Here is a 24,674-nt window from a genome sequence, read left to right as displayed (position 1 = left end):
TTAGCCAGAACACCAGGGTTAACACCCCTACTCTTATGATAAGTGCCAATGGATTTTTTTGTGACCACAGAGTCAGGACACCCATTTAACATCCCATCCGAAAGATGGCACCCTACACAGGACAATCTCCCCAATCGCTGCCCTGGGGCATTGGGATATATTTTTTTTAGACCAAAGGAAAAGGTGCCTCCTACTGGCCCTCCAACACCACTTCCAGCAGCATCTGGTCTCCCATCCAAGGACAACCCTGATTGGCTTCAGAAGTAAGCCAGCAGTGGGATGCAGGATGGTATGCTGCTGGCTACTCAGGTAAAATAAAATAGGCTAAACTCTCTGGAGCCCTCTGGTTCAGTATGTTCATAATAACATAGGCCTACGTGACTTAGTTTCAAACATCGTTCTAAAATGTACATGGTACATTTTTTACGTTGATATTTGTGAATACTCAATTAAAAACACTTAACAATTTTATGTTTGAAGTTAAAAAAAGACTTGAAGTCACTGGATCTGTTGAATTAACATGAGTGTGAGAACAGTTGCAGTATTTGTAACATGTTTATAGCCAAAGAAAAGATTACAGTAGTTAGGACTATTCAGTCCAACATCAAATCCATCAGAAAACACTGGAAACAGATGACAAGATTCTATGAAAGTGGGAAAAGTTGTGACATAACTCTTGAATTACAGCTCCTCCCCCAGATGGTGACAGGAATGTGCAGCATGTCAATATAAGTCAATTAAATGATAAGTTCAAATATATTATTAACATGAATATAATGACTGATATTAAACAGCATAAAATCATTGAAAATACAGTACAATAGTTCACATCTGCAGAACATGATGTACCATTAGAACTTCAATCTGCTATGCCTTGGATCATAATCCATCAAACTTTCTGGACAGTTTTCACAGTCAGTCGAATATTCAGATCAGGTTGCTGTGCCCGAAAGATGTTGTAGAGCTAGTAGAGAAAATAGATCACTATTTAGTTCAACTCAAGCTCATCTAATCTAGATCTAATTTTCCAATATATATACTTGTATAATAGATAAATCATATGCATTGGAACTTTATATAAAATATATACATACATTGCTACCTGGGATATAGATAAGAAAAATAAAAAAAAGCAAACCACCATGATTGAATGAGGAAATGTCACCTGACTCAAGACGGGATCAACTGTGGTCTAAATATTACCTGACTCAAGACTGGATCAACTGTGGTCTCATTTAGCTCCTGATAAGATTGGACAGCGATCTGAAGAATTGCAAATCCTATATTTGGGCAAGAATATTCAAATTATTTCAGTAAATTAAAGACAATTAGCCGAGTATCATAATTCAATGTATTTACTTTATGCTTAAATACCCACCACTTTCCAGGGGTTTAGTACCAAAAGGTGGGTCCACGTAAGGGGTAGTAAGAGTTGGAGGTGTTGTCACCTGTGTCGTGATAGTCCTTGGTCCCATTGTAGTTGAAGCTGATGGGGTAAATATTGACATGAAGCTGTATCTCTCATTAGCCTGAAATCCAAACCTGTTTTAGGCTAAACATTCCACTCCCTGTACTCCGTGTCTTATGCAAAACATTACATTATAAGGAGTGGAATGATAGCCCAAACAGACTAGTACCCATTCTAGTATATCTACTTTATGATCACAACAAGCAATACAAAAATACATAATAACGTTGTTTTCACAGTAGTCATCACACTTCTCTACTTCCTACTATATTTTAAATATCAGCATTTGATCCACATTCAATCATCTGATTTGTTCAATTGTATTCTTCTATTCTTTTCCACACAATTTTTGTTGTTGTTGACTTACTCATGCTCACTACTAATGACTGGAAGACACATCTTCACTGATATCTGGGTTTGGTCATGCTTCAACAGTCACTGTTTTCTGGACTAAACCTCTGACAGATTCTGTTCAGCGAGTCCGTCTGACAATCTTTGTTCAGCATGAGGAAGTTGTCTCCTCTATTCATTGTGGGAGGGATTTGCCTTTTAAATAATGCCCAGGTTTTCAAAAATTCATTTGAGGCACAAGTGATTTCAGAAAAAGGTCTGACCGCCTCCTCTTGAACTATTTTAATAGCTATGAGGAAGGTGTTCCATATATCTGTCTCACGAGATTTTATGTCAAAACCTCAACCAGTATTTTTTAAAGGTCCAATGAAGCCGTTTTTTTATCTCAATATCACATCATTTCTGGGTAACAATTAAGCACCTTACTGGGATTGTTTTCAATAAAAATGTCAAAAATAAACAAAAATTGCTTGTTAACAAAGAGCAATTTCTCAAGCAAGAATTTTTGTCACCAGGCAGGCCAAAACACCATCCCACCAAAACAGTCTGAAACTTCAGGTGGTCTTTTCAAACAGCTCTTACGCTAAAAGGGCATTATCATAATTTTTACAGTATTATTCCAACCTCATCGTGTGGATATATATATTAAACACAGAAAAAAAACACGTTTTTGACTACATTGGGCATTTAAACAAAACAAGTGTATTATCAACTAATTGATCATTCTGACAAGCAACCATCAATTTTATTGGGATATATCCAGAAACACATTGCCAGGAGTAAAAATTAATTTAGAAAAAGTACATATTTTTATGCACATTTACAATACAATTCTATAAAGGTTAGCTGACAAATGGAGAATATGTGCCTTTCAAAAAAAAGGTAAATCATATATTATATATATATTATTTAAGTGTATTTCTCATATCACATGCAAAACATGAAAAACATGCAAATCAATCAACTCACCAAACGGTTGTTCAGTACACATTGAACAGTGACACACATTCTCTTTCCTAATGGCACTACAGTCACATTAGCCTTCTGGTGCTGTAAGTGAGGCTGTCCTATTGTAGGGTTTCTCTATGGGCTCTGGCGCTTGCTGCCGCTGCTGCTGGTGGAGCTGGGTGTATGGGAGTCCCGTGGAGAGGTGAGAGGAGGGGACGTAACAGACAACCCCAAGCCCAGCTCCAGAGTCTTAACAGGGGGAGACTGCACTGACGACGCCCTTGGGCTGCTGCTTGTTGAAGACCCAGCTGACCTGCAGTGGAAAAATACATTTAAGAAGCTATATTTTACAAGAACATATTGACACACAATGAGTGTACAAAACATGCTCTTTCCATGACAGACTGACCAGGTGAATCCAGATGAAAGCTATGATCCCTTATTGATGTCACCTGTTAAATCAACTTCAATCAGTAGAAGACAGGTTAAGGAAGGATTTCTGAGCCTTAAGACAATTGAGATATGGATTGTGTACAGTGCATTCGGAAAGTATTCAGACCCCTTGACTTTTTCCACATTTTGTTACATTATAGCTTTATTCTAAAATGGATTAAATCGTTTTTTCCCCTCATCAATCTACACACAATAACCCATAACGACAAAGCCAAAAATATTTTAAAAAATTAAGTTTGCAAATAAATAATTAAAATAAACGGAGCATCGCTGCACAGCTATTTTCAGGTCTCTCCAGAGATGTTTGATCGGGTTCAAGTCCAGGCTCTGGCTGGGCCACTCAAGGACATTCAGAGACTTGTCCCGAAGCTACTCTTGCATTGTCTTGGCTGTCTGCTTAGGGTTGTTGTCCTGTTGGAAGGTGAACCTTTACCCCAGTCTGAGGTCCTGAGCACTCTGGAGAAGGTTTTCATCAAGGATCTCTCTGTACTTTGCTCCATTGATCTTTCCCTCGATCCTGACTAGTCTCCCAGTCCCAGCCTCTGAAAACATCCCCACAGCATGGTGCTGCCACCACCAAGCTTCACCGTAGGGATGGTGCCAGGTATTCGTCCAGACGTGATGCTTGGCATTCAGGCCAAAGAGTTCAATCTTGGTTTCATCAGACCAGAGAATCTTGTTTCTCATGGTCTGAGAGTCCTTTAGGGGCCTTTTGGCAAACTCCAACCGGGCTGTTATGTGCCTTTTACTGAGGAGTGGCTTCCGTCTGGCCACTCTACCATAAAGGCCTGATTGGTGGAGTGCTGCAGAGATGGTTGTTGCTCTGGAATGTTCTCCCATCTGTCAGAGCGACCATCGGGTTATTGGTCAACTCCCTGACCAGTAGTGTGTTCGAAAATTCATTCTGGCCATTTACTCTGATTTCAGAGCACTATTGTCTGAGTGTGCCAGAGCGCAGTATAACTGATGAATTTACGAACGTTCAACACCAGCAGAATATGGCCAGTGTCGATAAACATCGGCAAAAAAGCGTAATTCAATTGTTGCCAGCAGCACAGTTAGTCACCAATGCTCTGGATAACTCTGCAAGGGCGAGTAAAATGGTTAGAGTGAGGTGTTCTCTCATTTGTGTCTGGAAGTAGCTAGCAAGCTAGCCAACTTTAGCAGTGTGCATTCTGAACGCTCCGAGAGCGAAACACTCCGAATTTACGAACAGACAATTTTACAATTTTACAATTGACTCAAGGTCATAAACGACATCGTAACCGCCATCGATAGGAAACAATACTGTGCAGCCGTATTCATTGACCTGGCCAAGGCTTTTGACTCTGTCAATCACCACATCCTCATTGGCAGACTCGACAGCCTTGGTTTCTCTAATGATTGCCTCGCCTGGTTCACCAACTACTTCTCTGATCGAGTTCAGTGTGTCAAATCGGAGGGTCTGTTGTCCGGGCCTCTGGCAGTCTCTATGGGGGTGCCACAGGGTTCAATTCTTGGACCGACTCTCTTCTCTGTATACATCAATGATGTCGCTCTTGCTGCTGGTGATTCTCTGATCCACCTCTACGCAGACGACACTATTCTGTATACTTCTGGCCCTTCTTTTGACACTGTGTTAACAACTCTCCAGGCGAGCTTCAATGCCATACAACTCTCCTTCCGTGGCCTCCAACTGCTCTTAAATACAAGTAAAACCAAATGCATGCTCTTCAACCGATCGCTGCCTGCCCCTGCCCGCCTGTCCAACATCACTACTTTGGACGGTTCTGACTTAGAATATGTGGACAACTACAAATACCTAGGTGTCTGGTTAGACTGTAAACTCTCCTTCCAGACTCACATCAAACATCTCCAATCCAAAGTCAAATCTAGAATTGGCTTCCTATTCCGCAACAAAGCATCCTTTACTCATGCTGCCAAACATACCCTTGTAAAACTGACCATCCTACCAATCCTCGACTTCGGTGATGTCATTTACAAAATAGCCTCCAAAACCCTACTCAATAAATTGGATGCAGTCTATCACAGTGCCATCCGTTTTGTCACCAAAGCCCCATATACTACCCACCACTGCGACCTGTACACTCTCGTTGGCTGGCCCTCGCTTCATACTCGTCGCCAAACCCACTGGTTCCAGGTCATCTACAAGACCCTGCTAGGTAAAGTCCCCCCTTATCTCTGCTCGCTGGTCACCATAGCAGCACCTATCTGTAGCACGCGCTCCAGCAGGTATATCTCTCTAGTCACCCCCAAAACCAATTCTTCCTTTGGACGCCTCTCCTTCCAGTTCTCTGCTGCCAATGACTGGAACGAACTACAAAAATCTCTGAAATTGGAAACACCTATCTCCCTCACTAGCTTTAAGCACCAGCTGTCAGAGCAGCTCATAGATTACTGCACCTGTACATAACCCATCTACAATTTAGCCCAAACAACTACCTCTTTACCTACTGTATTTATTTTATTAATTTATTTTGCTCCTTTGCACCCCATTATTTTCTGTCTCTACTTTGCACTTTCTTCCGCTGCAAACCAACCATTCCAGGGTTTTTTTTTAGTTTTATTTTACTTGCTGTGTTGTATTCACTTCACCTCCATGGCCTTTTATATTTTTATTTATTTATTTTATTTATTTATACATATATTTGTTTGCCTTCACCTCCCTTATCTCACCTCACTTGCTCACATTGTATATAGACTTTTTTTCACTGTATTATTGACTATATGTTTGTTTTACTCCATGTGTAACTATGTGTTGTTGTATGTGTCGAACTGCTTTGCTTTATCTTGGCCAGGTCGCAATTGTAAATGAGAACGTGTTCTCAATTTGCCTACCTGGTTAAATAAAGGTTAAATAAAAAAAAATAAAAAAACAACGCTCTGAATTTCCGAACGCCCCGAGCGCACTCTGAGCCCACTCTGGCACTCCAGATTGAATTTATGAACACACCCCAAGGCCCTTCTCCCCCGATTGCTCAGTTTGGCCAGGCAGCCAGCTCTAGGAAGAGTCTTGGTGGTTCCAAACGTCTTCCATTTAAAAATGATGGAGGCCACTGTGTTCTTGGGGACCTTCAACGCTACAGAAATGTTTTTGTACCCTTCCCTAGATCTGTGCCTCAACACAATCCTGTCTCTGAGCTCTATGGACAATTCCTTCAACCTCATGGCTTGGTTTTTGCTCTGGCATGCACTGTCAACTGTGGGACCTTATATAGACAGGTGTGTGCCTTTTCAAATCATGTTCAATAAATTGAATTTACCACAGATGGACTCCAATCAAGTTGTAGAAACATCTCAAGGATGATCAATGGAAACAGGAAGCATCTGAGCTCAATTTTGAGTCTCATAGCAAAGGATCTGAATAGTTCTGCAAATAAGGCATCTGTTTTTTAATTTTTTAATAATTTTGCAAACATTTCTAAAAACCTGACTTTCACTTTGTCATTATGGGGTATTGTGTGTAGATTGATGATGAAAGAAATTAATTTAATCCATTTTATAATAAGACTGTAACACAATGTGGAAAAAGGGAAGGGGTCTGAATACTTTCCGAATGCACTGTATGTGTGCCATTGAAAGGGTGAATGACCAAGACAAAAGATTAAGTGCGTTTGAACGGTGTATGGTATTAGGTGCCAGGCGCACCGGTTTGTGTCAAGAACTGCAACGCTGCTGGGTTTTTCACACTCTACAGTTTCCCATGTATATCAAGAATGGTCCACCACCCAAAGGAAATCCAGCCAACTTCACACAACTGTGGGAAACATTGGAGTCAACATGGGCCAGCATCCCTGTGGAATGCTTTGGACACCTTGTAGAGTCCATGCTCTGACGAATTGAGGCTGTTCTGAGGGCAAAAGGGTGGTTCAACTCAATATTAGGAAGGTGTTCAAATGTTTTGTACACTCTGTGTAAATTATCAGTAGATAATATTGGAAACTTTGAGACTCAGAAATAACAGTATGGACAATTCCGTTGTAGCAGTCTAAAAACAAGACATCCAAAAAACAGCTAAACAGGAAAAACCTTTGGGGTTTTAAAATGTGTCAAGAAGAAAAGGAATGTAGCTTTCAAATATGCTCCTAACTGTGAGTCTCTTTCATTTTTTTTTACCCGTCGGCCCCCAAAAATTGTCTCTAGAGGGTATTTGGCTACGGAATGTATATTGTAGACCCCTGAGCTAGATTGACTGTGTAAAATAGTTGTGACGTACCTGAGAGAGACGGAGCTGCGAGCAGAGTTAGTCTTTGAGCTTTGTCGGCTGGCAGGGGTGGAGGCAGGAGACGGCAGGGGCAAGTTGGCCTGAGACACATACAGTACACACAAATTAAATTAGACCTTTTTAGTCCTGAGTAAAAGGCCATCCAAAATGAGACTTAATGGGATGGGTCAACTTCTTGTTTGCTTTTAGAGTAAGTTGCCAGAAATTGATTAGTTTTGTTTTATTAGATTTGTTTGAAACTTAGCTGTCCCTAAAACCTAACATTTAGCATTTCCTTGAATCAACTAACATCAGTGCAATTTGCTGTCAGAATTCCAGAATGGAGTCATTGCCTTGCCAAACTCTACAAGGTTAAAAAGGTATAATTTGCACACCTACACTTTTAGAAGAAAAAAAATCTTTGTTTCTCCCCATAGGAGAACCCTTTGGTTGTGAAAAATGTTCTACTTAGAATATTTTAGTGGTAAAAGGTTTCACGTAGAACCTCGTATTAGTGAAAGGATTCTACTTGAAACCAAAAATTGTTATTTTCAGAGGGTTCTTCTATGGGGACAATTGAAGAACCCTTCTTGGTTCTAGGCGGCATCTTTTTTCGAAGAGTGTATAGTATTATCAGCTGCATGGAGAAAAACGTCATACTTTTTATAGTAAAAAGAAAAGAAGGCTACCTGGACAAAGTACATGTGTAGAGCTGATCTGAGGTCAGGCTGTTCCTCCATGGCAACCAGCAGCATCTTGTTGATATTCTTATTGAAGTCCTTCAGCTCCCTCAGCTCAATGTCCCTCTCCTCAAACGTCTCCTCCTTGGCCTTCTTGCCCGACCGGATCTCTTTGGTCAGTTTGGAGCACTGTCATGGAGAATAGCAAGGGATGAACACAGAGCAGTGATAAGTAGGGCCAGGATTTTTTCCTGACCCTATGACCAATTCATGTTCATGACTGCCTATGACAGACGTTATATGTATTGTGTAGCTGTTATAAAGGCTTTATGAATGCATACATAAGGGGGACTATAGTAAAGTACATTTCGTATTTCATGTTTTTCTTTCGTCATTGAAGAATGGTGTGAACACACTTGTTGCGATGGTGTGAATTGTTGGGTGGTGGTATCAAACCTGCTTAGTGACCCTGTGTAGTTTCTCCTGCTGGGAAACCAGTTCTCTGTTCAGAGACATGATACGTGACTGGGTCTCTTCAGTCCTCACATTCTGAACGGCCTCCTCTTGAAGCAGGTTGTCGAGTGTATTGTTCATGCCCTACCGATTTAATCACACACACACACACACACACACACACACACACACACACACACACACACACACACACACACACACACACACACACACACCACAGTTATGATTGCACTGTATGATAGTTAAGAGTGAGTTGTCAGACAAGTCTATATTGGACCTGTTGTTCTTGGACACGAGCAGCCAATGTAAGGCGTGTGATGAAGACAAAAGAGATCATGATAGGGCTTAGGACAGATCTAACACACTGCACATGGGAAAGGCAGAGAGAGACAGAGAGGTAAAGTAACAACATGGAAATGAAGTACACAAAAGATGATTCTACTCCAGTTTCATGTGAGAAGATGATGGCCTGGTGGAAAACCCACGCTCACGTCAAGGCTAGGACCAGGAGTTTTCCTGATCAGGTTAAGTAGTCCAGTAAAACTCCTGGCCCCAGTCATGTTTGCTTTGGTGGAGAAGTACCTGAATGTCCTCCTGCAGTTCTCGGATCTGCCTCCTCTTGTACTTGTACTTCTCCTCAACGGCTCTCTTCTGCTCATCCAGCTTCAGTTTCTCCTGATACTCCTCACCTTCAAAACAGAGTTTTGGGTTCATTGTTTACTTCTATAAAAACATTAAAGAGTTGTACCAACACACTTTACAGCATGAAGCAAGAAATAAAAACCGGCCTCCCGGGTGGCGCAGTGGTCTAGAGCACTGCATCGCAGTGCTATGCTGCGCCACCAGAGTCTGGGTTCGCGCCCAGGCTCTGTCGCAGCCGGCCGCGACCGGGAGGTCCGTGGGGCGACGCACAATTGGCTTAGCGTCGTCCGGGTTAGGGAGGGTTTGGCCGGTAGGGATATCCTTGTCTCATCGCGCTCCAGCGACTCCTGTGGCGGGCCGGGCGCAGTGCGCGCTAACCGAGGGGGCGGGTGCACGGTGTTTCCTCCGACACATTGGTGCGGCTGGCTTCCGGGTTGGAGGCGCGCTGTGTTAAGAAGCAGTGCGGCTAGGTTGGGTTGTGCTTCGGAGGACGCATGACTTTCGACCTTCGTCTCTCCCGAGCCCGTACGGGAGTTGTAGCGATGAGACAAGATAGTAATTACTAGCGATTGGATACCACGAAAAATTGGGGAGAAAAGGGGATAAAAATTAAAAAAAATAAAAGAAAAAAAAGAAAAAAAAAGAAATAAAAACCAAAATAGCGTATAAAAGGAAGGCCTCCCGAGTGGCACAGCAGTCTAAGGCACTGCAGTGCTTGAGGTATCACTACAGATCCGGGTTCAATCCCGGGCCGTGTCGCAGCCGGACGCGAATGGGAGACCCATGAAGCGACGCACAATTGGACAACCGTCGCCCGGGAAGCATTTGGCCGGCCGGGATGTCCTTGTCCCATCACGCTATAGCGAATCCTGTGGCGGGCCAGGCACATGCACAATGACACGTCGCCAGTTGTGAGGTGTTTCCTCCGACACATTGGTGCGGCTGGCTTCCGGTTTAAGCGGGCACTGTGTCAAGAAGCAGTGCGGCTTGGCGGGGTCGTGTTTTCGGAGGACGCATGGCTCTCGACCTTCGCCTCGTCCGAGTCCGTATGGGAGTTGCAGCGATGGGACAAGACTGTAGCTACCAATTGGGGAGAAAAAGGAGTAAAAAAGGATCTGAACAGAACAACAGTACAAAATAACCACCACATTAAAGTTATAAAATAGTTTATAAATAGTATATCCTCTCATCTGATTATGTTGGGTTTTCCCTTCATAGATATAGAACACTGATAACATTGATGTGTGTGTTACTATGGTGATGGCATAGAGTCAATATTTGTTGCTGGCATATTTGTGTCATCTTTTTTTGGGGTGAGGGGGAGGCATAGAGTCCGAGGCTCAATCTCTAGCCACTTCAATAATTGGATGTAATAAATGTATCACTAGTCACTTAAACAATGACACTTTATATAATGTTTACATACCCTACACTACTCATCTCATATGTATATACTGTACTCTATACCATCTACTGCATCTTGCCTATGCCGTTCGACCATCGCTCATCCATATATTTATATGTACACATTCTTAATCATTCCTTTAGACTTGTGTGTGTATAAGGTAGTTGTTGTGAAATTGTTAGATTACTTGTTAGATATTACTGCATGGTTGGAACTAAAAGCACAAGCATTTCGCTACACTCGCATTAACATCTGCTAACCATGTGTATGTGACCAATAAATGTTGATTTGATTTGTTGGAATCAGTTTCTCTCACAGGGAACCTTTCCTCATACAGTACGCACTGGACTCAGTCACTTTGTTGAAGGATTTGCGATAGGTTGTGTTGCGGCTGTTGACGACGTGGAGAGTGTTCTCCAGCGCTCGGATCTCCTTCTCCATCTTGCGGATCTTGGCGTCCAAATCGTCTCCCTCACGTTGGAGCTCCTCTTTCTCTTGGGCAGCCTTATGAAAAGCACATTACCCACGGTAGAAAGTAAAATGGTACAACGTTTTTCTCAATTGATTTGTAAACAAAGTTCCATGTTCTCAAAACAATTAACAACTGTCAAAACTACAGTTGCAAGAAAAAGTATGTGAACCCTTTGGAATTACCTGGAATTCTGCATAAATTGGTCAAGAAATGTGATCTGATCTTCTTCTAAGTCACAACAATAGACAAACACAGTGTTCTTAAACTAATAACACACAAATTATTGTATTTTTCTTGTCTATATTGAATACATAATTTAAACATTCAGTATAGGTTGGAAAAAGTATGTGAACCCCTAGGCTAATGACTTCTCCAAAAGCTAATTGGAGTCAGGTGTCAGCTAACCTGGAGTCCAATCAATGAGATGAGATTGGAGATTTTGGTTAGAGCTGCCCTGCAATATAAAAAACGCTCACAAAATCTGATTTTGCTATTCACATGAAGCATTGCCTGATGTGAAACATGCCTCGAACAAAAGAGATCTCAAAAGACCTAAGATTAAGAATTGTTGACTTGCATTAAGCTGGAAAGGGTTACAAAAGTATCTCTAATAGCCTTGATGTTCATCAGTCCACGGTAAGACAAATTGTCTATAAATGGAGAAAGTTCAACACTGTTGCTACTCTCCCTAGGAGTGGCCGTCCTGCAAAGATGACTGCAAGAGCACAGCGCAGCATGCTCAATGAGGTTAAGAAGAATCCTAGAGTGTCAGCTAAAGACTTACAGAAATCTCTGGAACATGCTAACTTCTCTGTTGACGAGTCTACAACACGTAAAACACTAAAGAATGGTTTTCATGGGAGGACCATGGAAGAAGCCACTGCTGTCCAAAAAAACCATTGCTGCACGTCTGAAGTTCGCAAAAGAGCACCTGGATGTTCCACAGCGCTACTGGCAAAATATTCTGTGGACAGATGAAACTACAGTTGAGTTGTTTGAAAGGAACACAACACTATGTGGAGAGAAAAAAAGCACACCAACATCAAAACCTCATCCCAACTGTAAACTATGGTGAAGGGAGCATCATGGTTTGGGCTCCTTTGCCGCCTCAGGGCCTGGACAACTTGCTATCATTGACAGAAAAATGAATTCCCATGTTTATCAAGACATTTTGCAGGAGAATGTAAGGCTATCTGTCCGCCAATTGAAGCTCAACAGAAGTTGTGTGATGCAACAGGACAACGACCCAAAACACAGAAGTAAATCAACAACAGAATGGCTTCAACAGAAGAAAATCCTGACCTCAACCCGATGGAGATGCTATGGCATGACCTCGAGAGCGGTTCACACCAGACATCCCAAGAATATTGCTGAACTGAAACAGTTTTGTAAAGAGGAATGGTCCAAAATTTCTCCTGACCGTTGTGCAGGTCTGATCCACAACTATAGAAAACGTTTGGTTGAGGTTATTGCTGCCAAAGGAGGGTCAACCAGTTATTAAATCCAAGGGTTCACATACCGTACTTTTCCCACCCTCCACTGTGAATGTTCACACGGTGTGTTCAATAAAGACATAAAAACGTATAATTGTTTGTGTGTTATTAGATTAAGCAGACTGTGTTTGTCTATTGTTGTCAAATTATATGACCAATTTATGCAGAAATCCAGGTAATTCCAAAGAGTTCACATACTTTTTCATGCCACTGTATATATTTTTTCACAATAAGCCAAATCAATTATTAACTGAAGCAATAGTTGGCTGGTGAAGTTTTTTTGGTGTCTGAAGGAATTCTCACCTTGATCACATAATAAGCCTGTGATTTTTCCTCTTCTCCCTCGGGAGCAGCCATCGAGACAGTCATAATCTCATAGCGCTTCCTCATCTTGTCGACCTTGGACAGTCTCTCATGCACCTCAGCACTGAAATTAACCAATCAGTGTACGCATAGAATCAGTTGAGAGTGCTCTTCTCGACCATTGACGGCCTGATAAATCCTACCCCCGTAAACCTATGTGAAATTTCCTCCACATTTAAAATGTGCTGAGCTTGAGGCATATTTCAGAGAAGTTTTTATTGTTATTCTTATGTAGTAAATATTTTAGTTTTCATTTTCATTGTTTTTATAAATTTTTTCCTGTGACGCACATTGCATTGCATGTCTGAAATGTGCTGTATAAATAAAGCTCGATTTGATTAAACATAGAGTATACACAATGGCTCAAAACACCAAGTGTCTGGCTATCCTGTGTTCAATTCATTTGACAGCTTTCTTTTCAAGTGCCGCATTACCACTTTATATGAGCCTTGGGCAAAACAAACACAACCCCCCTCGTATGGCACTGGATCATCAAGCCCTGTATTCAGAGAGCATCTCAGAGTAGGAGTGCTGATCTGGAATCAGCCCCCCCTCGTCCATACAATCTTATTCATTATGATCTAAAAATATGAATATGGGCCCAGGTATGTTAGTACTGGGAAGGAGAAAAAGGCTGCACACCCTGTGGATCCCCATGACCAGGTTCAGGGTTTAAAGGCATCAGATAAATAGCCCCCACAGCCAAAATCCCAAAGTATCCCTTTAAGAACACTGAATTCACTATACTGTCTGGGTAATAGGGTATCTTTTGGGAGCCAGTCTTAGACATACCTGAGTCCTTGGCGCTCCTGGTCAGTGATCTTGACCTGCTTGTTGAGCATCTCCCGGTGCGCTTTAATCTCCTCCTCCCGTTCCCTCATGGCCGTCTGCAGCTGCAGCCGCCGCTTCTCCAGCGAGAGCACGCTGTCCGCCTTGTTGTACAGCAGGTCACGCAGACGCTTGATCTCCAGCTTCAGGATGTTGTCCTCCACCATGGTGTCCTGAAGGTCAAAGGTCAGAGGCAACGTGTGGCTGTGTAAGAGTATGAGTTTCACATAATCGTTTTATTTAATCAGATTGATAAAGTCAAGGTTGGCTGAATAAAACTGCAGTGACAGTGACTGTGTGTGTGCGCATGCGCCTGCGTTCTCACCTGCTTCTTGAGCCGGAGCTTCTTCAGTTCCTTGTCGGAGATGTGGTTGAACAGGTGCAGCTCCTCGATCTTGGTGGTTAGGTCTCTCTTCTCAGCTCCTGTCTTCTCCGCCTCTTTCCTCACACAGCGAATATCATCCTGTCAGACGACAGAAACAGTCAAATCACAGAATGTCTATAAAGATTTTTTTATAATGATTAGTTAAAATGTAATTATATGGTAACTGTAAATAGAGACTAATTTGAAAACAGAAAATCTGAGAGAGAAAAACCACCAACAATTTTTGATGATTTCTATGATAAGATAGGGTTGCAAGAAATAGTCTTCCTACTTTTAAGGTGACAAAAACAACAGAAATGCCCAAATCATCAGGAAAAATAGTATCAAGAACATTCTACAGTACGAGAGAGGTCTGTCCACCTGGAGCTTCTTGAGTTGGGTGGTGAGCATGGTGGCCGTCCTCTTCTTCTCCTCCAGCCTGTGGGCCAGCTTTTGGGCCTTCTTCTCCAGGACCTGCTTCTCCTCCGTGTTCACCTCGCCACGCAGACGCAACATCTTCCTCTCCAGCAGCTGGATCTGGAAGTCCTGGAGTAGCAACGTTTGAGGTGGAGAGGGAGTTAGTGATGTACCCACTACACCAAGCATACACCTCAAGACCAGCTGTATAGGTCGTGAAGAGGGCACGACAACACCTTCCCCCCCTCAGGACACTGAAAAGATTTGATTTGTATACCCCAATGGTAGAAGGAGATGTGATGACATTAGGGCGAACGCTAGCTATAATGGTCATGGTGGTAGAAATAGATAATGATCATATGACAGTGGTCTAAGGGCTATCTGAAAGCGTCTGTTGAATGACCATGCTGTTATTACTATTCAAATCAAATGTTATTTGTCACACGCGCCGAATACAACAGGTGTAGACCTTACAGTGAAATGTTTAATTACAAGCCCTTAACCAACAATGCAGTTAAGAAAAATATGAGTTAAGAAAAAAACATTTACTAAATAAACTAAAGTAAAAAATAAAAGAGCAACAATAAAATAACAATAACGAGGCTATATACAGGGGGTACAGGTTAGTCGAGGTAATTGAGGTAATATGTACACGTAGTGTGGGGGATGAATCAGAATTAGTTGGGTAACATAGATAAATAAGATGTTTTATTTATCTAATATGCTTATGTGAGATACTTGTCATTAGAATGTCTCCCTTTGGACTATACTGTTGGCAGTTGCACTTTTCCCTTCTCAGCTAGGGAAAAGTCACTTGGGGCCTAGAGAGGGGAGAGGTCAGGCTTGTCTTCATATGTGAATGTATCTGTTAAACCATCTGGTGCTATGCAGAATATCAGAAGTGGAGGAGGACAGAATGGAACATTGTCTTCTTATGTGAATGTGTCTTTATCTATTTTTAAACCATGTGAAGGGATGGCGTGATTAATGGGGAACCAGTTAGTTGTCTCCACAATGTCTGTACGCCAGTCACTCCCTCCTTTTCCCATTGGGGGGAGGAGTATGGCAGTGTCTGGAACCATTGTATGTCCCCTCTGATGTTGCACTTATCTTGAGCTAGTATATGACCTAGAGGCTCACTCCCCTTAGTGAGCTTGTCCAGGAGTGGAGTGTATTTGAGATGGGAGAATATAGAGTTGAGAATTGAGTTATGCCTTGGATGAGGTAATGTTTTGGTACTATGAAGTACCAGGAACGAGATTAGAACCTCGTCTTAGAGACCAAACTGAACGATAATTTATAGCTAATGCTATCTGGCTATGGGATACTCCTTTCTCAAGTAAAAGGCCCTTTGTGAAGTTTTCCTAAGATCTGTGGTTCGTCATGTAAGTTGAAAGGGGTGTATCTTGGCTATAAAAGATCTTGGTATTCTTTTGTAGGGACTCTCAGAATTCATTATAGACACTGAATTGATCTGAGAGTCAAAGTTCGATTTTGAAGCTCATATTATTAAAGATGAAATTTAAGTATAACTCTGACTGGTATGTGGTTTATAACTCTCCTCATTCGGTAATACAGGAAACTGCCACGACAGTAGATAGGGGTAAAGTGACTATGCATAGATAATAAACAGGGTGGGTATTGCATATTGTTAGTGATAGGAAAATAACAACTAGAGAAAGACTAGTGTTTCTGCTGTCTAGCCTGGTTGTAGATGATCTCCTGCTGCTTGAGGGAGTTCTGGTCCAGTTTACTGAGGCGGCTGTCCAGGTTGGAGAGGGCCACCCGGCTCCCAGAGAGCACGGCCATGGAGTCCTTCTCCTTCAACCTCAGGGCCTGTACCTCCTGGCTCTCACGGAATAGCACCTCGCGGTGGCGGTGCAGCTGGGCGTCCATGTCCTGCAGCCCACGACAGACGCAGAATGAGACAGTTCACCACAACATGGTCATGAGTACATTAACCAACACAATGTGACACTGAAGTCAACACATGGTTCACCAGCTCCAAAGAAAGACATCCGAGATGTGTCCCCGTTTGGCAAAATTACGAAAGAGAACCACAACACAATGTAACACTACATTCCTCATGGGAATGAATAGAATGACATCAGAGCATCTAAATGAAAATATCTAAATGTGAGAATACAGTCAGTCAGAATGGGATTTAATATATCAGTTTGATTGATACAATGTTCATATACTTCTAAATATCTAGCGATATCGAGTTCATATTGTGACCATGTGAATTGCTAGGTAAAATGCACAAGTTAGCTCAACGCAACTGCAGCCTGCCATTCCCAGAACCATGCAGACACTCTTTCCGATAAACATACTGATATTATAACAAAAACATTGTTTTATCATGTGGAGTGCACTCACTTTGATAGTTTGCTCCTCTTCCTTCAGTACTTGCTCCATCTGAGCGGCCCTCTCCTCCACGCTGAGGGTCGTCTCAGTCACTGTCTTCAGCTTCTCCTCCAGGGCTGTGTTATGAAGCTTGGCCCCCTTTAGCCTGGACCAGGTTTTTTTACACACACACACACACACACACACACACACACACACACACACACACACACACACACACACACACACACACACACACACACACACACACACACACACACACACACACACACACACACCAGAACTAATGAGAGGGTGGGTATTCCACAGAATTACATAAAGAATCCCTGTGAGGGAATTCATTTAAATGTAAACGGTTAGTTCCCACCAAAACGATGCCTCCAATTATTCCTATTTGACTGGTACTGAGGCCTGCCGATCTCTATGTCTCACTTGTTGTTTTTGTCCTGGATGTCCTTTTTCATGTTGGATAGCTGGGACCTCATGGACTCGACATCAGTAGCTGCTCTGTCCACTGTCCCTTTCAGACTCTCCAACTAGAAAGAGATACGTGATAATAAAATATAAGACAAGCCATCATTCCCATAGAAAGAAGTCATACAGAATAAAAAAACCTGTCAGCAGAAAGCATTGACTAAATGATTTGGTTACACTTTTTTAATCACTTTCTTGAAGACACTATAAATGTAATTACATGCGTATAAATGCTGATGAATTGCAATGTTATAATGCCTATAAATATATGCAAATTATGAAATACTAATTTGTTAATGTTTCGTCCTGGGAAGAAAGCTCTGGACAGACAGACACACAGCAGACAGACTCACCTCGTCCTGTAGTCTGGTGCGGTTACTCTCCTGCTCCTGGAACTCCCGTCTCAGCTTGGCCGCCTGCCGGTCGGCCATGGCTATCTTCTTCTCGTACTCCTTGTTGTTCTCCGTCTCGCTCTCCAGGAAGGTCTTCTTCTCCTTGATCACTCCATTCTTCTCTCTGATGTCCTGGTTGACTTGGGTGAGAAGCTGGAAATATATAGCAAAATCCATTGCTTACATTGTCAGACCATTATTTTAGAAACTTCACAGTTGTACATCAGTCACTTTCATGTAGCCTTTTTAATGATTTTGATAGATTCATCTTAAGGTGTCGTAATATAAAAAGGGGTGTTGAAACAGTGTTGTTTCAACTATAAAATACCTATAAAATATATCTAATCGTTTCTGGACCAAGTGAGTATGTGAAAAAGTAAACTAGTGAACTCGTGTCTTTACAATAGTTTCTAACTGCTATAATATTCCTAGCCTGGTTGAACTTGACAAAATGATAGTGAAGCAAAGTGAGTGTAGCATTCAATCTGGTTTATCCAGGCTATGATATCCCATCGTCAGCTCAAATATTGTATGACTGACTGACTGTAATAACTGCAGGCTGCCATCTAGTGGTTACCATTGAACACTGCTGCATCTCGCTGTCTCTCTTCTTCATCTGCTCGATGGTGTTCTCCCACTGGTGGATCAGCTCCTGTCTCTCTAGGTGAGCCTGGCGGAAGTTTTCTGCTGTCTTATCCAGACCAATCTGTTGGCAGAGCACAACTACAATAAATGAGACACACTCTGATGTATATCAACAAGGAAGAATAAATGCTTTCTGTTTGATGTGGGACGTATAAATCTCTAGTGTGTCATCAATGGACACAAAGTAGCTTAAATGTCAACAAAAGAATCTCAGTTGCGGGTGAATGAACATTGACTGATATTCCTGTGTTGTTCTGTACTAGTTAATGTACTGAACTGTAAGATAGCTGGGGTTTTAGACCTGTGCTGATATGGTCTCAGTCAGTTCATTGTCCAGTGCCTTGTGCTTTTGGTTGGCCTCAAGCGTCATCTTCTCTATCAACAAGGTGAGCTCCTGTAAACAAAGAATGCAAACAGTAGTTTAGAAAATATATTGTACTGTTCATTAAAAAATATCCCATTGTCAGTGAACTGTTCATTCTAGAGGATCCTGAAAGGAATGTAGTTGCTTGCCACTGTAACTGAGATCCAAGACCACGCAGGGTACCCGGGTTTACGTACCCCCATCAGTCGGTCACTCACAACACCCATGACGTACCCGTATCCTGCTCTCGTCCTGCTGGGCGTACTTGATGATGGCCATGGTGTCCTCGTCCTTGTGTGCCGACTCCTCAAGCCAGGCATCCAGGGTCTGCTGGTCCCAATTCAGCTGGCTTTTCAGCTCTTCCAGCTTCTGGGTGGCTTTGAAGATGTTGTTCTGAGGAAACAGATGGCTAGACATTTATCTAATACAGTGGAACATACACTGAATATGTTGTATGTTCCAGTGAATACTAACAGTTGGAAATAGAACAACAGGCCAGATAATTCTCAGTCACAGAGAGAGAGAGAGACCCATGTTGTTTTGAGGAAAGACCTCTGTTTTAGAACAGAAAGACCAGGATGTTGATGGTATGTAGAATAACCTCTTGTGCATTCTTCTTCTCCCTCAGTGCTCCAAGCTCGTTGTCGAGCTGTGTAATCTCCTGATGCAGGCGGCCCACCTCTCTCTCCGCCAGGGCCTTGAAATGCATCTCCGACTCAGTCTCTTTCTCCCTGGCTTTGCACAGAGCCTAACAAAGTACAGATAAAAATAAACCAGTTATAGGATAGCATTTCAGAGTTGTTGCAAAAAGATTACTGTCATACCTGTGTTCACATGGCATTATTCATTGATCCTTGCATAAACAGAATTACTTAGCAATATAACTACTACTCATACAGTAATGTTCTAGATCTATGCATGAGCTAAATAGTTTTGGGTCAGAACCTCAGAAGTCTCTTTTTATGGAATTCCAAAATGGCCAAGTAGCTTTACCTGAGTTTGAGATAACTCCTGCCTAACATTTTTCAGGTGTTCAGCCATGGCTTGTATTCTATCCTTGTATCCACCAAGTTTGTTCTCCAGTTGTAACTTCTGATTTTGTTTCATTTGAAGCTGTGGAGAGGTAGGAAGTGCAAATGACAGTCATATTTCACATTGGACTGATGTTCATCCCAGCTAACGTTAGCTGTTTCGTTTTAGCTAGCTAACGTTCGCTAACTAACGTTAACGTTAGATACCTACCTACTGTCCGCTATGTAACTGGGGCATAAATATGTCGATTTATATCAAATACAGATGAAACAAATGAAATGTCAGATATTCTGGTACAAATAAGCTAATAAACTGTTAGCTAACAGACACTTACCTCATCTTCCAAACATTTATTTTCTGCATTGGCAACTGGGATGGCAAAGCCCTCGTCCCAGCCTACCTCCGATAAAAGTATGTTCGACATTTTTTCTCTAAGGCTAAATTCCAAGTTTTAGAACTGAATATCAAGCCAGCCCAATGTACCAACTAATTATTTACAATAAGTAACAAATTGCTACTTTGTTCTATTTTTGACAACTTGTAAGGGTCATAACATGCTACAAAACCGCTGTGTTGTCAATGCTGGCCCCTAGCAACCGTGTCAGGTGGCTAGTTACCACATCATCCGGTTGTAAAAAAAATCGCACGCGTCACAAGAGGGCCACACAACTACTACCACTTGGCAATGCATGCAACCGGAGTCACTATACTCAGTTTATCCACTAAAAACTTTGTGAATCACACCAAAAGGTTATACTATTACTATTTTACAATAAACCATCCTGCCTATTTTCTATCCAAACAACATACTTAACATTGTAGGTCATCATTGTAAATAAGAATTTGTTCTTAACTGACTTGCCTAGATAACTAAAATAAATTAACCGCATTAAAGAATAGTTAATTCACTCTCAAGCCAGTAGCGTACAAAGGCCATCACTATTTGAGAAACATCTGTAGTAAAATTAAACAATTGAAAGAATAGTACATCCTTTTAACATAAGAGATACAAGTTCATATGCAGGTTTCGGGTATCAGCTTTGGTAGAGAGAAATATGACAGACAAGAGTGCATCACCATTATCAACACACATCAAAGAAATATAAAATCGAAACATTTATTACCTTGTACTTTTGTACTGGAATAGCATTATGCTTAAAACTAACAAAAATTACAATCAAATGTTTTTGTACTGTTCTGTCACACAAGTCTCATAAAACAAAATTCATATTCATAGCAGGAATGCACACAAAGTATTAAAATGTAATTTAATATTTAAAGAATGACATTCCCTCACGGACCCTCGTGTTTAGAATACGATACAATTGTATTTGTCTTTTCGGGGTGTCGGTTTGCTTCACATGAACCTCGACTGTGTCAACTAAACACTGGGACAGGAACTGTAAGGTCCAGGATGGCGACTCCTCTCCAGTTGGCTAGAGTTGACACGAAAAAAGCCCCATACTAAAGATAAAATCCCAAACCACCACAAGACGACCGACGAGGAGATATGCCTTTTATATTGTCTGTTGTGTAAAACATCTCAGTCCTGAGGGTTGGAAAAGGCAACATAGATCTCAGCTCAGTGCAGTCCCCTGTGCTCCGTTTCTCCGCCTCGGTTGTGTTTTTTGTATAAACAAACGCATGGACGTTCCTCCGAGTTTGGGCGGTCCCTAGACAGCGGTGCTTTTGGTCCCGATGTGCAGTCGTGCAAACTCCACAAAATCGTCAATGAGGACTGGCCATGCTCCTTGGAGGAAGGAGACAAAAATGACAGATGTTTCATGCATAAAATTCAACTTGCTTTATCTAAAAGGAAACACAACAGATATAGGGTTAAGCAAGAAAAAATTACTTTTCAACTCTGGTGGTTGTTGGGAGAGGCAACAAGTGGGCTGGCTCCATATTATTCCATTCACAACTGTTTCCATTGTCATGCACCTGACCTGAGGCAATGGGTTGCTATAGTTCAGCCATAGTACACAAAAACACAAACCTTCCTCGTCGTAATTGGACATGTCATCAGTTATCATTGTACTGAAGTCTAACAAGAGGTTCCAGGTGTCCTTAGGGATTGATCGTTTATGGTGCTCCTGCAGGGAAAGTAGAAGAAAACATAAAAATGTGCATTAAAAGAAACAACTAGCCTTCATTTATCATGTTTATTGAAGCCTTCAATTGAAGCAAACCCATCCAATTTCCACTTTGTGTGGATCAATAAAGTATACTCAATTCAATTAAGACAAAATAACTTACCACTAAAAATTTGTTCCACAGCTCCAGGAATTTGAATCTTCCAGCCAGTACTAAATTCCAATACGCAATTGCCATTTCTAAGTCTAGAAAATGCACAACAATGAGGACATGTCTGAGAGAAATCCAAGTCCAATGAGCAGAGTAGACTATGAAAATAGATCAGGAATGTCAAAATGTATTGCTTACCCAAACCTTTCTGGCCAGGATTCTTTGCAAAGTTAAATGTAAACTGGTAAAAGTCCTTAAATTTCCCATGGTCTTTTAACTCCTGCTCCATTTTTGGTAGTTGGGCTTTTAGTTTCTCTATACTGTCACACCTGAGGAGAACAAAATAAGCTTTAGCACCAAGTACAAGTTTAAGGGTTAGCCTATCTGATGTGGAGAAAGAAGAGCTTAGTCTACATTCTGTTACACAACTCAGTGGCTGATGGACGACAACAAACAATTTCCTCTATAATTACATGATGAAATAAATGAACACAACACACACACTTGTTGTCAATTAAATTGGCCCCAGAAATTAAGTGAAACCTCTCTCTCTTCAAAGGCCCTCCTCACCCTTGTTCTGCCATCCCATCCATGAACTCCTGCCTGGAGAACTCGCACTGTGTTGCAGCCCGGAACTTCCAGGCAATGAAGAGCACACTAATACTGGCCGGGTCCAGGCCCAGGTCGTCACAGAACTGCTGGATACCATCTATACCAATCTTGTTGTCATCTTGTGGGTCTGAGTGAAGGATAAGGTAAAAATATGGTGTTCAATTAATACTTTGCCACTTTTGAGCAACTTGACTGACAAAGGGGTAAATTGACTGACAAATATATGTCTTTATTTGATTATATCAATTTTATTTGATTTTGGTGGTCAAAGGTGAGTTATGTGTTTCGACATCATGCATGGCCTATGGCAGTTTTTATTTTTAGTCAGTTATACTGCTATTGTTTTTACTTACAGTACAATAGTACTGTCTTGTGCACTTGACAAGCCCTCTGTAGCTCAGTTGGTAGAGCCTGGTGCTTGCAATGCCAGGATGGTGGGTTCGATGGGACCACCCATACTTAAAAATGTATGCACGCATGACCAAGTCGCGTTGGATAAAAGTGTCTGCTAAATGGCATATATTATTATAGTACATCCAGCATAGACAGAGATGTGAAAAAAAGTTGACACTTACCTCTGTATCTGTTGTAGAGCTGTTCTAACCTTTTCTTGTCCAACACTCCCTTTAGATTTGAATGGTAGAGATCTGGATTTTGGAAAAAGTTGTCTGTGGAGACATCTAGTTTCCAGTCATTCTGTGACAGACAGGTCAATGCCGTCTTCTCATTTGATTGTGTGAAGATCATGAACTGTCGAACTTTATCCTTCTGTGAGGACTTCAGCTTGTTCTGAGGAACAACACAGACGTTTACAGAACAAACACAATGACCGAAATGTAGCTCTACTCATGCTCAGAATTGTGAGCTTTCAAAACTGTATAGCCTTGGGTAGAAGTCTGCAAACCTGACAATACATGCATTGCACACTTCTTCTGGTGTCATCTTGCCAAGCAATAAGCATAATCTTGGATGCATGTTATAATAGCTGGCTTATAGCCACGGAGGTCGTTTTGGAAAGCTACTTAGCCTAATGACTTTCCTCTAGGTATCAACAGTGCAAAACTGCTTCATCGACTATACATGAATGGTTAGGATGCAGAAAAGTATTGGCATGACATACGGGGGCTGAGCACAACAATTAAGTTATTGTGGCATTCACACATTCTTTCCAATATCCACTCTTAACTTAGCCACGGCGTTCATAGGCAAAACAAACAGGCCTAGTCAAAGCTATGATCCGCGACGGCGCATAATGTTCATTTGAACGACCAGCTAGCCGAGATTGGCCGGCTTCTTTAGCAACGTTTTAATCTTTAGATAGCTAAACTTACTGTCTAGTAACTGTTGTTGACTAGAACTGTCTGACAACCTACCTATGCTGCAGTATTGACAAGCCACCTAGGTTGTTCAATGACAACGAACCGAAATACAGTCGAGTTGCTGAAACGCTAGCTAGCTAACAACTAGCTAACGTTACCTTTGCAATGCTAACAGGTAACATTTTAAACAAGTTTGTTTAAATTCAGTGTTTAGGGTGTTCATTTGATCAACGGTGTATTGGATAACAAAAATAAACATAAAAAACGAGATAAATAAACGTATTCTTCACCATGTTTGTAATTGCCCGACTCCCTTTTTCCCATCCAGCTGCCTCGCTCTCTTCCACCTTTTTCCGCTCATGCGCAGTTTGGACACAACAGATGCCTGTCATGTTGGTGGAGCTACATATCACTTTTCCAGGTCGCCATATTTAGTCAGACATGGTTCGTATGTATGTCAACGGACTACGGTTGACAGACTGTAGTATAGTGTATCTTATTACACATAATGGTTGGTTAGTGTATCTTAATCATTGACATAATGGTTGGTTGGTGGTGGACACTATTTGTGAGTGGGGCAGAAATGCTATGCTAGTATACCAGACATAGAATTTACTAGATCAGATACCACACCAAAACATTAATCCTGCCTGGATACCAGAT

General features: G+C 41.7%; 2 protein-coding genes and 1 long non-coding RNA gene across 4 annotated transcripts; all 3 read right to left on the bottom strand.

The window, feature by feature from the left end:
* Positions 1–536: 536 nt before the first annotated feature.
* LOC139560114 (uncharacterized) lies at positions 537–1,955 on the bottom strand. Its single transcript, XR_011671868.1, has 4 exons — positions 1,836–1,955; positions 1,379–1,486; positions 1,204–1,280; positions 537–964 (listed from the first exon to the last, which is right to left on the bottom strand). It is a non-coding gene; the product is annotated as an uncharacterized lncRNA (long non-coding RNA).
* Positions 1,956–2,788: 833 nt separating this feature from the next.
* Positions 2,789–20,381, bottom strand: ccdc39 (coiled-coil domain 39 molecular ruler complex subunit). The gene is made up of 20 exons (XM_071376629.1): positions 20,171–20,381; positions 19,798–19,917; positions 19,406–19,552; positions 19,039–19,197; positions 18,742–18,834; positions 18,373–18,501; positions 17,757–17,948; positions 17,362–17,465; positions 16,942–17,074; positions 16,267–16,461; positions 14,527–14,691; positions 14,107–14,244; positions 13,746–13,954; positions 12,894–13,017; positions 10,970–11,129; positions 9,161–9,267; positions 8,561–8,701; positions 8,114–8,293; positions 7,437–7,525; positions 2,789–3,080 (listed from the first exon to the last, which is right to left on the bottom strand). The coding sequence occupies exons 1-20, from the start codon at positions 20,258–20,260 to the stop codon at positions 2,903–2,905; spliced, it is 2,853 nt and encodes a 950-aa protein (XP_071232730.1). The 5' UTR covers positions 20,261–20,381; the 3' UTR covers positions 2,789–2,902.
* A 558-nt stretch (positions 20,382–20,939) lies between these two features.
* On the bottom strand, positions 20,940–24,458 carry LOC139560113 (DCN1-like protein 1). Of its 2 annotated transcripts, none has more exons than XM_071376630.1 (7): positions 24,302–24,458; positions 23,268–23,481; positions 22,651–22,819; positions 22,279–22,409; positions 22,093–22,175; positions 21,833–21,929; positions 20,940–21,586 (listed from the first exon to the last, which is right to left on the bottom strand). In XM_071376630.1, the coding sequence occupies exons 1-7, from the start codon at positions 24,401–24,403 to the stop codon at positions 21,510–21,512; spliced, it is 873 nt and encodes a 290-aa protein (XP_071232731.1). In that variant the 5' UTR covers positions 24,404–24,458; the 3' UTR covers positions 20,940–21,509. The 2 variants fall into 2 exon arrangements, with proteins under 2 accessions (XP_071232731.1, XP_071232732.1); XM_071376631.1 differs by having other exon boundaries at positions 21,506–21,645; positions 24,302–24,448.
* Between the last annotated feature and the right edge of the window lie 216 nt (positions 24,459–24,674).

The sequence above is a fragment of the Salvelinus alpinus genome, chromosome 30 (assembly GCF_045679555.1).
Source record: "Salvelinus alpinus chromosome 30, SLU_Salpinus.1, whole genome shotgun sequence".
Taxonomy (NCBI): domain Eukaryota; kingdom Metazoa; phylum Chordata; class Actinopteri; order Salmoniformes; family Salmonidae; genus Salvelinus; species Salvelinus alpinus.
The sequence above is the reverse complement of the archived record's forward strand: the minus strand, read 5'-3'. Positions and strand labels throughout refer to the sequence as shown.

Excerpts from the sequence above, each read along its gene's own strand:
- ccdc39 (XM_071376629.1), bottom strand. The coding sequence starts at position 20,260 with ATGTCGAACATACTTTTATCGGAGGTAGGCTGGGACGAGGGCTTTGCC. Across the intron at positions 19,553-19,797 it reads AGGAGTTATCTCAAACTCAG|GCTCTGTGCAAAGCCAGGGA; the intron begins GTAAAGCTACTT and ends GTACTTTGTTAG. Across the intron at positions 14,692-16,266 it reads AGGAGATCATCTACAACCAG|GACTTCCAGATCCAGCTGCT; the intron begins GCTAGACAGCAG and ends TTGCTACTCCAG.
- LOC139560113 (XM_071376630.1), bottom strand. The coding sequence starts at position 24,403 with ATGACAGGCATCTGTTGTGTCCAAACTGCGCATGAGCGGAAAAAGGTG. Across the intron at positions 21,930-22,092 it reads TGTGGAACAAATTTTTAGTG|GAGCACCATAAACGATCAAT; the intron begins GTAAGTTATTTT and ends CTTTCCCTGCAG. Across the intron at positions 21,587-21,832 it reads GTCCAATTACGACGAGGAAG|GAGCATGGCCAGTCCTCATT; the intron begins GTTTGTGTTTTT and ends CCTTCCTCCAAG.